This window comes from Oncorhynchus kisutch, unplaced genomic scaffold (genome assembly GCF_002021735.2).
Source record: "Oncorhynchus kisutch isolate 150728-3 unplaced genomic scaffold, Okis_V2 scaffold3499, whole genome shotgun sequence".
In the NCBI taxonomy this organism is placed as follows: Eukaryota; Metazoa; Chordata; class Actinopteri; order Salmoniformes; family Salmonidae; genus Oncorhynchus; species Oncorhynchus kisutch.
In genome coordinates, this window is record NW_022265444.1 from 20,809 (window position 1) to 34,771 (window position 13,963).

The window sequence follows — 13,963 nt, forward strand, 5'->3', positions numbered from 1 at the left end:
GTGTGGGCGACAATTCTTTTAAACATTAATTTGTTTGGAGGAATTGTAACATAACGATTACTATGCCATTATTTATTAGTATAAATATGACTCTATCAAGCCTTCTTTGAACTGCTGTGTTGAGCAAATGTAAATTATCCTACCAGAATGAAATTCCAGTCAAAGATCATGTTTTTGTTGTCCACCTTCACTTCCTTGTGCATAAACTGACCCCCACTCCCCAAACGGACTTCCTTGGCTGTAGCCTACGTCTCAGCACAGTGTTTGAAAAAGGAACAGACGTCTTTGAGGGGGTGCCACTTTCTCGCCCATAACCCATATATAGTCTTATCAACGGTAAAATGTATTGGATCAGCGAATCGCCGAGGAGAGCCATAAAAAAGGCAGGACCCGCGGAAGAGAGCATCTGGCGTCGCTTCCACAAAAAGTATTTGGTATCCATGGGGATCCAGTAACTCCTCTGCTATAGTACATATTTGACAAGCTACAGTCTGCTCGAGCTTGCACTCCAGCTTCACGTTCAGTGTGGTTCAGACGCGCGGAGCTTCTCAGCGTTTTACTCAAAGTTTGGTTTTTGTCAGTTGGTGAGACCACCCCAACAACACAGCAGTCATGGACGCCATCAAGAAGAAGATGCAGATGCTTAAACTCGACAAGGAGAATGCCCTGGACAGAGCTGAGGGAGCTGAGGGAGACAAGAAGGCAGCGGAGGACAAGAGCAAACAGGTTGGCATCCATAGAGAAATCGGGTTCTGTCTTGTTTGGGCACGGAGTGCTTTGGAGCGTTCTCTCTCTCGATATGGATTAAATCAAGTCTCAGAGGATGAGTATGAGGATCAGCATTGATTGTTATATTTAATCGTATTAGGAATATATTTGTTTTTGGGGCGTGACAATATTTTATTATTTGACTCCAGGAAGTTTTAGAAAATATTTATTGTTTGACCGATTCATTTATACTGCATCATGCAGGATTAAGCCTAGTATAAACTAATATTCTTTGATCAGCGTAATTTTTTTTTACCCTAAAACATGAATAGCGTAGTCTATTTGATTAAAGTATGCCACTCTAGTGTTGTGAGTGGATTGAATAAATGACATGTAAATACTTGTACAAAGACAAAGAATATGATATGAAGCATTTGTAAGTGTTTGCCTTTTTTCTATGACTCTTCGCTTTTGTTTCCTTCCCTTTTTTGTCTGTTTCTGGCTGTGCGTCCACTCTGTTTATGGCACACCCCAATTGACTGATGATATTATCCACCAACTATCAGCTTGAGGATGACCTGGTAGCGCTGCAGAAGAAGCTGAAGGGAACAGAGGATGAGTTGGACAAGTACTCTGAGTCTCTTAAGGATGCCCAGGAGAAACTTGAACTCGCTGAGAAGAAAGCCACAGACGTAAGTTTGAAGAGGCGCGGTGGCATAAACCTGTCCGAAGTGTTAAGAGTGGATTCAGGGGGACCACGAACAGTCTGCTAACATGGAACCTCAACATGTTTCATTCTAGGCCTAGTCATCATACATATACATATAAGTTAGGATTATTTTATTGTTTCAGTTTGGAATAGCCTACATAATTGTTTATGGTTAATACCTGCGTCTTCATTAGGCTCGACCTGCCATTCGCAATATTCCACGTGTTCACTGAAACCGAATAAGACTGAGTAGACCAACTGTAGGCCTAACAAATGTGCCTTGTGTGCCACCCTCCTCGAAGATGCAAGCAGAAGGTTAAATTTAGCTGTGTTTTATATGGCCAAGTTACAGGTTTAGGTAGTGTACCCTGTGCTCCCCGCAACCTGTTGGGTTAAAATGGGGGCCCGTTTAGAATTTCAGTTAAAAGTTTGGTGGAAGTTTTTAAATATTTTAAATACCTTTTCATTTAGATTTGTAGGTGTCATACATTATATTCCGGTCGTCAAATTAAAACTTTTACTTCTCCCTTCATTGAGAATGTTGTAGGGGACGCCAATAATTAAACGTTTGTTCTTATAGGAAACATGCATCTTATTGTGTCACTTTAGAAAGAACACCTAATTATGATTTTTTTTAAACATTAAACAAAAAAGTTACCAAAAATATGTATACTTTAAGTAGCCTATAGGTCTATCATTATTATGAATTGGGATAATCATGTTACTTTTGTCCTTATGTAATCGACTTTTATTTTTAGATACAATTAATATCTTCAAATACTCTGCTCTGAGCAGAGATCCCATTATAGGCTAATGGCCAATAAGTCATTATGACATAATCACATTATCTCACTATAATACAATAAATAAAAACCTCTTTAACAAAATCTTTCTGGATATTTTGAGGCAACACCATTCTGTATACTTCCGGCCCTTCTTTGGACACTGTGTTAACAACCCTCCAGGCAAGCTTCAATGCCATACAACTCTCCTTCCGTGGCCTCCAATTGCTCTTAAATACAAGTAAAACTAAATGCATGCTCTTCAACCGATCGCTACCTGCACCTACCCGCCTGTCCAACATCACTACTCTGGACGGCTCTGACTTAGAATACGTGGACAACTACAAATACTTAGGTGTCTGGTTAGACTGTAAACTCTCCTTCCAGACCCATATCAAACATCTCCAATCCAAAGTTAAATCTAGAATTGGCTTCCTATTTCGCAACAAAGCATCCTTCACTCATGCTGCCAAACATACCCTTGTAAAACTGACCATCCTACCAATCCTCGACTTTGGCGATGTCATTTACAAAATAGCCTCCAATACCCTACTCAACAAATTGGATGCAGTCTATCACAGTGCAATCCGTTTTATCACCAAAGCCCCATATACTACCCACCATTGCGACCTGTACGCTCTCGTTGGCTGGCCCTCGCTTCATACTCGTCGCCAAACCCACTGGCTCCATGTCATCTACAAGACCCTGCTAGGTAAAGTCCCCCCTTATCTCAGCTCGCTGGTCACCATAGCATCTCCCACCTGTAGCACACGCTCCAGCAGGTATATCTCTCTAGTCACCCCCAAGACCAATTCTTTCTTTGGCCGCCTCTCCTTCCAGTTCTCTGCTGCCAATGACTGGAACGAACTACAAAAATCTCTGAAACTGGAAACACTTATCTCCCTCACTAGCTTTAAGCACCAACTGTCAGAGCAGCTCACAGATTACTGCACCTGTACATAGCCCACCTAAAATTTAGCCCAAACAACTACCTCTTTCCCAACTGTATTTAATTTTTATTTATTTATTTATTTTGCTCCTTTGCACCCCATTATTTTTTTATTTCTACTTTGCACATTCTTCCATTGCAAAACTACCATTCCAGTATTTTACTTGCTATATTGTATTTACTTTGCCATCATGGCCTTTTTTTGCCTTTACCTCCCTTCTCACCTCATTTGCTCACATTGTATATAGACTTGTTTATACTGCATTATTGACTGTATGTTTGTTTTTACTCCATGTGTAACTCTGTGTCGTTTTATCTGTCGAACTGCTTTGCTTTATCTTGGCCAGGTCGCAATTGTAAATGAGAACTTGTTCTCAACTTGCCTACCTGGTTAAATAAAGGTAAAATAAAAAATAAATAAATAAATAAAAATTCATGAAATGTGTTACTTCCGGTGTCATTTAGCGCAAATCCTAGCCTCCCCAGTAGCTGTTGGAAAAAACAGAGTCGTGAGCAGATTTTGTCATCCCGGCATCGTTGCGCGTTTCTGTCCCGAGAACCGTTAGAAAAAGGCGTAGGCAATAGAAAATAGGCAGTAAACAAGCGAAATGGCCGGGCTAACGTCGTTGGAAGCTGTAAAAAGGAAAATGAAAGCATTACAAAAGCAGGCTGACGGTGCAGAAGAGTCGGCAGAGAGGCGGCAGAAGGAACTGGGTCTGGAGAGGGATGCGAGAGAATCCGTAAGCCCTGGCTAATCATTTAAGACAATTAGTCTGCAGCCTGCCTGACGACAGTATTAGTATAAATCTGATCAACACGCTTGGTAGAACGATAGACAGAATATAGATGATTTTACGGTACTAAAAACGTTAATATTTTGTCTGTCATGTGATGTGCTAAAAGGATGGAGAAATGGGACAGTGAGAATCGATTCAATGGTAAAACGTGCCAGGCTCCAAAATAAACACATTAGCTTAGGCTGCTGCAGTTTCAGCATTCTCCAGTCGATCATACACTATCATCCTACACCTCCTGTAGCTACATACATTTACATAATTGTTTGCTTATTATGTTTATATTGGTCACTGCCTTTCCAAACATACAAATGAGGCCTATATAAATGTATATTTTATACAATCTTGTCTATAGAAGGTTATATATAATGCTGGAGATTTACATGAAAGTACAGGGTCTCCGGAGTGGTGCAGCGGTCTAAGGCACTGCATCTCAGTGTTAGAGGGTTCACTACAGACCCTGGTTCCATTCCAGGCTGTATCACAACCGGACGTGATTGGGAGTCCCATAGGGCGGCGCGCAATTGGCCCAGCGTCGTCCGGGTTAGGGTTTGGTTGGGGTAGGGTAGGTCGTCATTGTAAATAAGAATTTGTTCTTAACTTACTTGTCTAGTTAAATAAATAAATAAAATACAGTGTGGTCTGGGCCCTTATCCCTTTCTCACACATTAAACCTTAATCCCCTATAGTGTTAAGAAGCCCCCCACAGAGTTCAAATATGACCCCCCAACCTCCTCCATTACACATCTCTCCAGATACTGTATTATGCAAGAAAGTGTGACTGTCTGAGTGTGCATCAGGTTGACATTGTGGTTTCCCCATGTTGTGCTCACTTAGGCCGAGGCTGATGTAGCTTCCCTGAACAGACGTATCCAACTGGTTGAGGAGGAGTTGGATCGTGCTCAGGAGCGTCTGGCCACAGCTCTGACCAAGCTGGAGGAGGCTGAGAAGGCTGCTGATGAGAGTGAGAGGTGAGCAGAGCAGAGACTCTGACTCAATATCAAACACTACACTCGTAGACAAAAAAAAAGGTGCTATCTAGAACCAAAAATGGTTCTTTCAGCTGTCACCATAAGAGAAGCCTGTGAAGAACTACTTTTGTTTACGGGTAGAACCCTTTTGGGTTCCATGTAGAAACCTTTCCACAGAGGCCTCTACATGGAACCCAAAAGAGTTCTACATGGAACCTAAAAGGGTTTTACCAGGAGTCAAAAGGGATTCTCCTATGGGGACACCCTTTTGGAACCACTTCTTCTAGGAGTATAGACACAGCCATCATCAGACCCGTCAGTCTGTCTGTCTCAAACACAGCCATCATCAGACCCGTCAGTCTGTCTGTCTCAAACACAGTCATCAACGCCAAACCCATATAGATGACATCAATCCACATGACCACAGTAATAATATTATCATTTCACTCTTAAAAGTGTTCAGTAAAGGATGCATTATAAAGGTATTGTATCATTTCAGCCAGTAGTTTTAGAAGAAGCCAAGCCGAGCGAAAATTGTGCACAATTGTGTACAACGACATCCATTTCTTATGATATGTTACAGCCTGCATTTTTTAAAACAATATTCTGCAATTCATATGATACAGTATGTTATGAATTCCAATAAGTGCAATATGTGACAAATGTGTAAGTGCTTAAGATCATGTTCAATCTCTTTAACTAGCACACTTATTGAGAAGAGTTCATGTAAAATATGCATAAGCACACTGTACCAGATTTATTGTGTTACAATAGCCAAGTGCCACATGTAGTTATGGCCCCCACAGTGTGTGGACTGTTGGGCTGCTGATTCATGTCCTTCTGTTCCTTTTAGTTGATCAACATTTTATTTCTTTAAAAAACAAGACAACATGCAATGTCCTCCTATCCCTGACATATGTTCCCCCCATTTATTCCGTCCTCCAGAGGCATGAAGGTGATTGAAAACAGAGCATCGAAGGATGAGGAGAAGATGGAGCTGCAGGAGATCCAGCTGAAGGAGGCCAAGCACATCGCTGAGGAGGCTGACAGGAAATACGAGGAGGTGAGTTTCCTAGCATTCCTTAGGCTGATACTTTATGATATACAGTGCCTTCGGAAAGCATTCAGACCCCTTTACTTTTTCCTCATTTTGTTACGTTACAGCCTTATTCTAAAATGGATTAAATAAAAATAAATCCTCATCATTCTACACACAATACCTCACAACGACAAAGCAAAAAGGGGTTTTATTTAAAAAAATCAATTTATTAAAGATAAGAAAACAGAAATACCTTTTGTACATAAGTATTCAGACCCTTTGCTATGAGACTCGAAATTGAACTCATGTGCATCCTGTTTCCATTGAGCATCCTCGAGATGTTTCTATAATTTGATTGGAGTCCACATGTGGTAAATTAAATTGATTGGACATGATTTAGAAAGGCACACACCTGTCTATATAAGGTCCCACAGTTGACAGTGCATGTCAGAGAAGGAAGGGTACAAAAAAAATGCTGCATTATTGACGGTCCCCAAGAACACTGTGACCTCCATCATTCTTAAATGGAAAAAGTTTAGAACCACCGAGACACTTCCTAGAGCTGGCCACCCGACAAAACTGAGCAATCAGGGGAGACGGACCTTGGTCAGGGAGGTGACCAAGAACCTGATGGTCACTCCGACAGAGCTCTCGAGTTCCTCTGTGGAGATGGGAGAACCTTCCAGAAGGACAACCATCTCTGCAGCACTCCACCAATCAGGCCTTTATGGTAGAGTGGCCAGACGGAAGACCTCAGTAAAAGGCACATGACAGCCTGCTTGGAGTTGCCAAAAGGCACCTAAAGACTCAGACCATGAGAAACAAGATTCTCTGGTCTGATGAAACCAAGATTGAACTCTTTGGCCTGAATGCCAAGTGTCACATCTGGAGGTAACCTGGCATCATCCCTACGGTGAAGCATGGTGGTGGCAGCATCATGCTGTGGGGATGTTTTTCAGCGGCAGGATCGAGGGAAAGATGAACAGAGCAAAGTACACAGAGATACTTGATGAAAACCTGCTCCAGAGTGCTCAGGAACAAAGACTGGGGCGAAGGTTCACCTTCCAACAGGACAACGACCCTAAGCACACAGCCAAGACAACGCAGAAGTGGCTTCGGGACAAGTCTCAGAATGTCCTGGAAAAATTTAAGTGGTCTGAATACTTTCTGAAGGCACTGTACTTCTGAGGTCCTCGTGTGTGTGTGTGTGTGTGTGTGCGCTTGTGGGAAACAGACAGCATATAGACCTGTACATGAAACTAAACATATAACATATTGATTGCTTGGTTCACCAATGTGGTATAGTGATGTGTTGTCCTATTATGGGTGAAAACAGGTCGCCCGTAAGCTGGTCATCATTGAGAGTGATCTGGAACGTACAGAGGAGCGCGCTGAGCTCTCTGAAGGGTAAACACTTTGGAAACAACCACAAAATTTACTGCTTTGGAGACAACCTGCTGTTACTCTTATTGTGTGCTTATTGCCCTGTTATAAGTAATAAATTTCTTTCCCCCGTCGGTCCTATTGCATTCGTTCCTACCCCTCCTCTGCTCCTTACCATACCTAAAACACCAGCAAATGCGCTGAGCTTGAGGAAGAGTTGAAGACAGTCACAAACAACCTGAAGTCTCTTGAGGCTCAGGCAGAGAAGGTAGGTGTCTGTTTAGACAAATGTATCTCTTCTCAGGTCGTTGCAGTCAGGGGTTATATCCCCATTGCCTGCTAGTGTAGCCATAGAGATAAAGGGAGGTAACTCTATTGAGTAGGCCCACTCATTTCTGCCTGTTATCCCTTGAACCAGTTCATGTCGGTAGTGCTGTGATGATGACTCTCTGACCTGCGCTCCACTATGTCACTACAGTACTCACAGAAGGAGGACAAGTACGAGGAGGAGATCAAGGTTCTCACAGACAAGCTAAAGGAGGTCAGTTCCCTTTAGCATTAGCAAATTAGCTAATGTTTCCATTCACTTTACCATTAGCTAAAGTGGGACATTAGCGTTAGCATCTTAACCACTAGATCGTCTGTAAAGTGCGACCATAGAAAGGGTGGAGAACACTAGACATTGTATTATATATCTATGTTGGAACATGTTTTGGTGTGATGAGGATGGGAGACACTCATCACATCTTGTCTGCCTCTTGTGCCACAGGCTGAGACCCGTGCTGAGTTCGCTGAGAGGTCCGTGGCCAAGCTTGAGAAGACCATTGATGATCTGGAGGGTATGGACATTTTTCCTTTCATTTCATATATTGTGAAGCATTTTCTGTGTGAAAATCTGAGGTAAGTTGTATAGTAAAACCGGACATATACAGTGCCTTCAGAAAGTATTCACACCCTGTTGTATTGTGTTATAGCCTGAATTTAAAATTGATTACATTTTGTCACTGGCTTACACACAATATCCCATAATATCAGGATGTTTTTAGAAATGTTCACAAATTAATTTAAAAAATGAGTCAATAAGTATTCAACCCCTTTGTTATGACAAGCCTAAATAAGTTCAGGAGTAAAAATGTGCTTAGCAAGTCACATAATAAGTTGCATTGGCACGCTCTGTGTGCAATAATAGTGTTTAAAATTATTTCTGAATGACTACCTCATTCATCTCTGTACTCCACATATAAAATTACCTTTAAGTTCCCTCAGTCGAGCATTGAATATCAAACACAGATTCAACCACAAAGACCAGGGAGGTTTTCCAATTTCATGCAAAGAAGGGCACCTATTGGTAGATGGGTAAAAAAAAACTAAAAACACACGCATTGAGTAACCCTTTGAGCATGGTGAAGTTATTAATTACACTTTGGATGGTGTATCAATATACCCAGTCACTGCAAAGATACAGGCGTCCTTCCTAACTCAGTTGCCGGAAAGAAAGGAAACCGCTCAGGGATTTCACCATGAGGCCATTGGTGACATTAAAACAGTGAGGGTTTAATAGCTATGATGGGAGAAAACTGAGGATGAATCAACAACATTGTAGTTACTCCACAATACTAACCTAAAGGACAGAGTGAAAAGAAGGAAGCCTGTACAGAATAAAAATATTCAAAAAATGCATCCTGTTTTCAATAAGGCACTAAAGTAAAACTGCAAAACAATGTGACAAAGAAATTAACTCTATATCATGAATACAAAGTGTTATGTTTGGGGCAAATCCAACACATGGTGGCTGCATCATGTTATGGGTATGCTTGTCATCTGCAAGGACTTGGGAGATTTTTAGGATAAAAATAAACAAAATAGAGCTAAGCAAGGGCAAAATCCTAGAGGAAAACCTGGGAGACAAATTCACCTTTCAGCAGGAGAATAATCTGAAACAGAAGGCCAAATATACACTGGAGTTGCTTACCAAGATGACATTGAGTGGCCTAGTTACAGTTTTGGTTTGAAAATCTATGGCAAGACTTGAAAATAGCTGTCTAGCAATGATCAACAACCAACTTGTCAGAGCTTGAATGATTTTAAAAAGAGTAATGTGTGAAGTCTAACCTTTCATCACCTCCTCTGTGGTGTCATCAGATACTGCTTCTACATTCTGCACAGTCAGTTCTGTGCTAGGCAGACTAGGCCAGTGCCACAGCTGACATTATTCAGACCCACAGTCAGTATTTGTTAGGCTAGTGCAGGCCAGGGAAAGAAATGTCTCATGCTGCTGTTGGTGTGACTGTGGCACTGTAGCTGTGGAATTACAAAGCATTCACAATGGAGCTCTATATAATTTGGTTGGAGACCATGTTGTCATTTCCTTCTGGAAAAGAAAGCAGCGACACACTATACCACTCCGAAGTAATATGTATTAATTAGATACAAACATTTCAATACCAAGCTGCCTTCATCAGGGTTTCAGTTAGTCATTTCCTGATTGGTCTAAACAATCTAACAGGGCATTAGTGGCCTGTGCACATCCTATTGCTCCCTTATTCTTTTTTGGTTTGACATTCTATTTTATTTATTTGTTCTCTTGACAATCCATTGTTTTTTCCTACCTTTTCCCCTCCTTTCTTTGCTCTGTCTATCATCTCTGTTGTTGTCCCCATCCTCCTTCATTATCACCCCATCGATGTCATCTCCTCCTCCTCCACTCCACCCATAATAGATGAGTTGTATGCACAGAAGCTAAAGTACAAGGCCATCAGCGAGGAGCTGGACCACGCCCTCAACGACATGACCTCCATGTAATCTATCACCTGCTTGTGTCTGCTTGTGCGTTGTGCGTAGGTCTCACCCACATTCTACTGTATACTCCCTCTAGTGGCATACTGTTTTGTATGTTTCATCTGTTTGGATTTTCCCACTCACATTTTAGTTTCAGTGCCTACTAATCTGACTCACTTTACGCTTCTGCCATGCAACAGCAAATAGCTTTTGCCTTTTCTAGTTAACTAGTGGCTTTTTTGTTAGGCTGAGAAAACTATATAGAATCTAACATGCATTGCACAATCAGTTTTTACATGCTTTTAGAAACATCTAAATTGAACTTCCAGAATAGTGTACCTCTCAACCTTTTTGAGTACCTGGCTCTGCTTTATGTTCTGTGTGCTGTGGTTTCCATCCTGAATGTCATATCAGTCACGTGTCTTTCTATGATTTGTCCCTCCAACACGTTCTGTTTTTCCTCATTCTTTTCCAGTTAAATTGTTTACATCATATCACAACCATCACAGACGCCACCCGCTGGTTGAGAGGCCTCTCTCTACTACAACTATGTGGCAGTATCGCCCAACATCCTGTCCCCTATGTCTCCACGTCTCTTCTCTACCACAGCACCTCCGCACATTGGGCCTCTGCTGCTGCTGCCATCCTATAGACCACCTTTTGTACAGAACCCTGACTCATTTTGCTTTCTGTAAAATAAACTTTACATCCTTCCATGTCAGCCATCCTTACCCTTCAATTCTGTAGTTCTTAATTTCCTTCATTTCATTTCCTGTCTTTAAATGTTTCTCTGTTTAATTTATTACTGAGCAGCATTGAATAAAACCGAAAGCTCCTCTTCACAAACATATGTTTTTTGTTTTTGATTTGATTTTGGTTGGCACTATGCACTATGGTAGTAGTATTAACAAAAAATGTGTTTACATTTGGACAAAAGCACATCCACCGAGCTTATTCTTTTTTTTTAAGTATACAGGTGTTTATTGACAGGGATAGGCAAGAAATTAAGAGGGAGAGAGCCAAAAAAGATTGTGTAGAGGTGCGGTGGGACAGGGATTTGACCCCACTCAGGCAGTGGATTGTGTAAGTGCAGAGGGCTGCGGCCATAACCTCTTTACCAACCTCAGGCATGGTTTCAACTTCTTTAACCAGCCGAGTAATTGACATGGATTGATCAGAAACTGAAAATGTACCTGTTTCAGCATCCTCAGCATTCCCGACGGTCACACTTTGCTTCATGTTCAAAGCCAAAAGATAATAGTGACTTGTGTAACATTGGGGATATTCTGTAAACATATAATTCAGTCATTTCACAGTCACACCATCTCCACATTGAGGTGAGGGAGCCATTTCTTAGTTTGCATATAGATGTGATCATTTAGGCAGAGGGTAGAAAACAATGGTATTTGTTGTGTGTGCTGTTGTAGCATGACACAAGACTCTATCTTTCTGTACTAACACACTTTGTTCTCTCTATTCTATTTTCTCTTAACCTGCTTTCTGACTGCAAAGACCCTCTGTACCAGCAGCTTGAGAAAAATCGTCTTCTTTCCAATGAACTGAGAGTGGTGTTAAATCAGGATTAAACTATTACTGGATGTGTTGTGAAATTAGCACTGTGTTCAAATTGGATGAAAAAAAATGAAAGGCACTCTTCATTTGTGGCACAACATTAAAATACCTTTGTCTTGTCATGTCATTGGCCGTAGACATTTGTCTGATGCTGTGATGGAAATATAGGCTAATGTGTGTCTCTGACACAAACCTAAGAGTCAGGCAAAGACAAAAAATATATATATTGGATAATATTTATCTGGAAGAAATAATTGGACTTGTAGTTAATGCGGAGCATCAGAGAAATGAAATGCATGTCCACATTGCAGGTGAAGAGGGCAGGTTTCACAGACTCACAGATGGATTTAAGTGCAGGCCTATTTTAGTTTAGTTAACCAACATCTGGAATTGTTATTTCATGAACAGCAATTCGATTTAGATAACAAACTGGATCACTGTCTATAAGTCTATGGCTGAAAGATCGTCCATTGTACAGGAGTAAATCTGGGTATAATCTGGGTCTGTGAAACTGACCCACAATGTATGATAAGGCTTGATATGAGTGTGCATTATAACAATATCTACTGACTGGTTGACTAAGGATATACACAGGGACCACCTTTTAATGTTTTAACTATAACAATCTTCATTCAATATTATTGGGTCTGTGAAACTCTTGGTTAAGTCATTTTCATTGTGGTCAAAAATTATAAATAGTCTGCAGGCTTATTTTTATGTTGCACACATAGTTTGTCACTATCAGGCTAATGATGAGATGAGAGAACTTTGGTATGTGTCAAATGTTGGATCAGACACTCATGGACCTCAATAACATGCAACAACATGGTCCATTATCACACAAGACTGCACCACTCACCTGCTGTGACCTGGTCCAGCACACCACGATCACACCAACACTCACCTGCCGTTGCCATGGAGGGCTCCTCTGTGCCCTCTTTGTGGAGATCTCTGCGACTTGACTGTTTTCTCAGCTCTCAGAGGGGCTGAGAAAACAAACACAATGGACTTCAACTGGATGTTAGCTAGACAGCAAAGCAGACATATGGCTGAGCAGTCACTTGACTTATATACCATTTATTTTTGTATGTTAAAGTGAGATTTAATTGACAAAATGTGCACGTGATTTATTCAAGCTATTATAATGGACAGGATTACTCTTGACCAATTAAGCCATAACCGAAGCCAAGGTTTATCATTTGTACTTTTTTATTCTGCTTTTGTAACTTGTTCTTTTAGTTATTTATTGTCCATGTTTCTTTATGTACATGTTTCATATGTATGTGCTGGTGCCTCAGTGATATACAGTACTTATATTTAAAAGAAAGTAAGCCTGTGCAATATGTACACTGATACAATGTTTAGCGAGGCGGAAGGTATGTTCATTTCATCTCAAATAGATCGACCTCAATCATTTCATGTCCAGTGTCACTGCCACAGGAATGTTTTTTGTTGTCAAATATCATACATGTTTGTTTTGATGGTGTCTCTTGTTCCTTTTATTATGTGAATGTAATATATAAACAAAAACCCACAATCACATTTATGAAGTGTCACTTTCAGAAAACATGTTGACATCTGTAATCTGTGCTATTATTTTACAGTGGTTACACTGTAGATAAGGGGTACAGTTAGAATCGTAGTCCAGTCTCCACTAAGTCAACTGTGATTTTGTTGAAATCTATTTGACTTGTAATTGCCCTTTAGAAAGATCTGGCTCATATTTTTCACAAGTGGAAGCAGATGTAGTGTGTGAAGACTACACTCTAGTGTTGGTGTGAAGCTACTGCACAATGATCATTAACTCACTCACACAGGCATCCCATGTCTGTTCTTTTTCCACTAATTGGTCTTTTGGCCAATTAGATAAACTCTTTTGCCCCAAAAAATCTGAAATAGGCTGCTTGTGTAAACAGTCTAATACTACTTTCAATGCATATAATCCTTATAATCAACCAAGGTAGTACCTCCTTGAATCGATCCATTTCATATAAAAATAGGATATTTCCAGGACCATGCATAGCCTACTATTTTTGTGTTATTTTGCAGTGATAAAGAAACGACAAAAACTTTCTTTGGAGTGATAAAATGTTTTTTTTACGAGGATAATTCTTGCTCAAATGCCAATGGACTGAAAATGTAATCCATGAATATATGACACAAAATATATATATGTGGTGAAAGGACAACAACCTCCCCCTCAACGTGATCAAGACAAAGGAGATGATTGTGGACTCCGGGAAAAGGAGGACCGAGTATGCCCCCACTCTCATCGACA

General features: G+C 40.7%; 1 protein-coding gene across 10 annotated transcripts; it reads left to right on the forward strand.

Annotated features, from left to right (window-relative positions):
- Positions 1-350: 350 nt before the first annotated feature.
- LOC109885897 (tropomyosin alpha-1 chain) lies at positions 351-13,225 on the forward strand. Of its 10 annotated transcripts, none has more exons than XM_031820568.1 (10): positions 351-726; positions 1,275-1,400; positions 4,780-4,913; positions 5,859-5,976; positions 7,289-7,359; positions 7,528-7,603; positions 7,814-7,876; positions 8,105-8,174; positions 10,055-10,168; positions 10,589-10,844. In XM_031820568.1, exons 1-9 carry the CDS (start codon positions 613-615, stop codon positions 10,135-10,137), a joined length of 855 nt encoding a protein of 284 aa, XP_031676428.1. In that variant the 5' UTR covers positions 351-612; the 3' UTR covers positions 10,138-10,168; positions 10,589-10,844. The 10 variants fall into 10 exon arrangements, with proteins under 10 accessions (XP_031676428.1, XP_031676429.1, XP_031676430.1 ...); XM_031820569.1 differs by having other exon boundaries at positions 10,055-10,161; XM_031820570.1 differs by having other exon boundaries at positions 10,055-10,172; positions 10,589-10,700.
- Positions 13,226-13,963: the final 738 nt, after the last annotated feature.

Excerpts from the sequence above, each read along its gene's own strand:
- LOC109885897 (XM_031820566.1), top strand. The coding sequence starts at position 613 with ATGGACGCCATCAAGAAGAAGATGCAGATGCTTAAACTCGACAAGGAG. Across the intron at positions 7,604-7,813 it reads TTGAGGCTCAGGCAGAGAAG|TACTCACAGAAGGAGGACAA; the intron begins GTAGGTGTCTGT and ends ATGTCACTACAG. Across the intron at positions 7,877-8,104 it reads TCACAGACAAGCTAAAGGAG|GCTGAGACCCGTGCTGAGTT; the intron begins GTCAGTTCCCTT and ends CTTGTGCCACAG.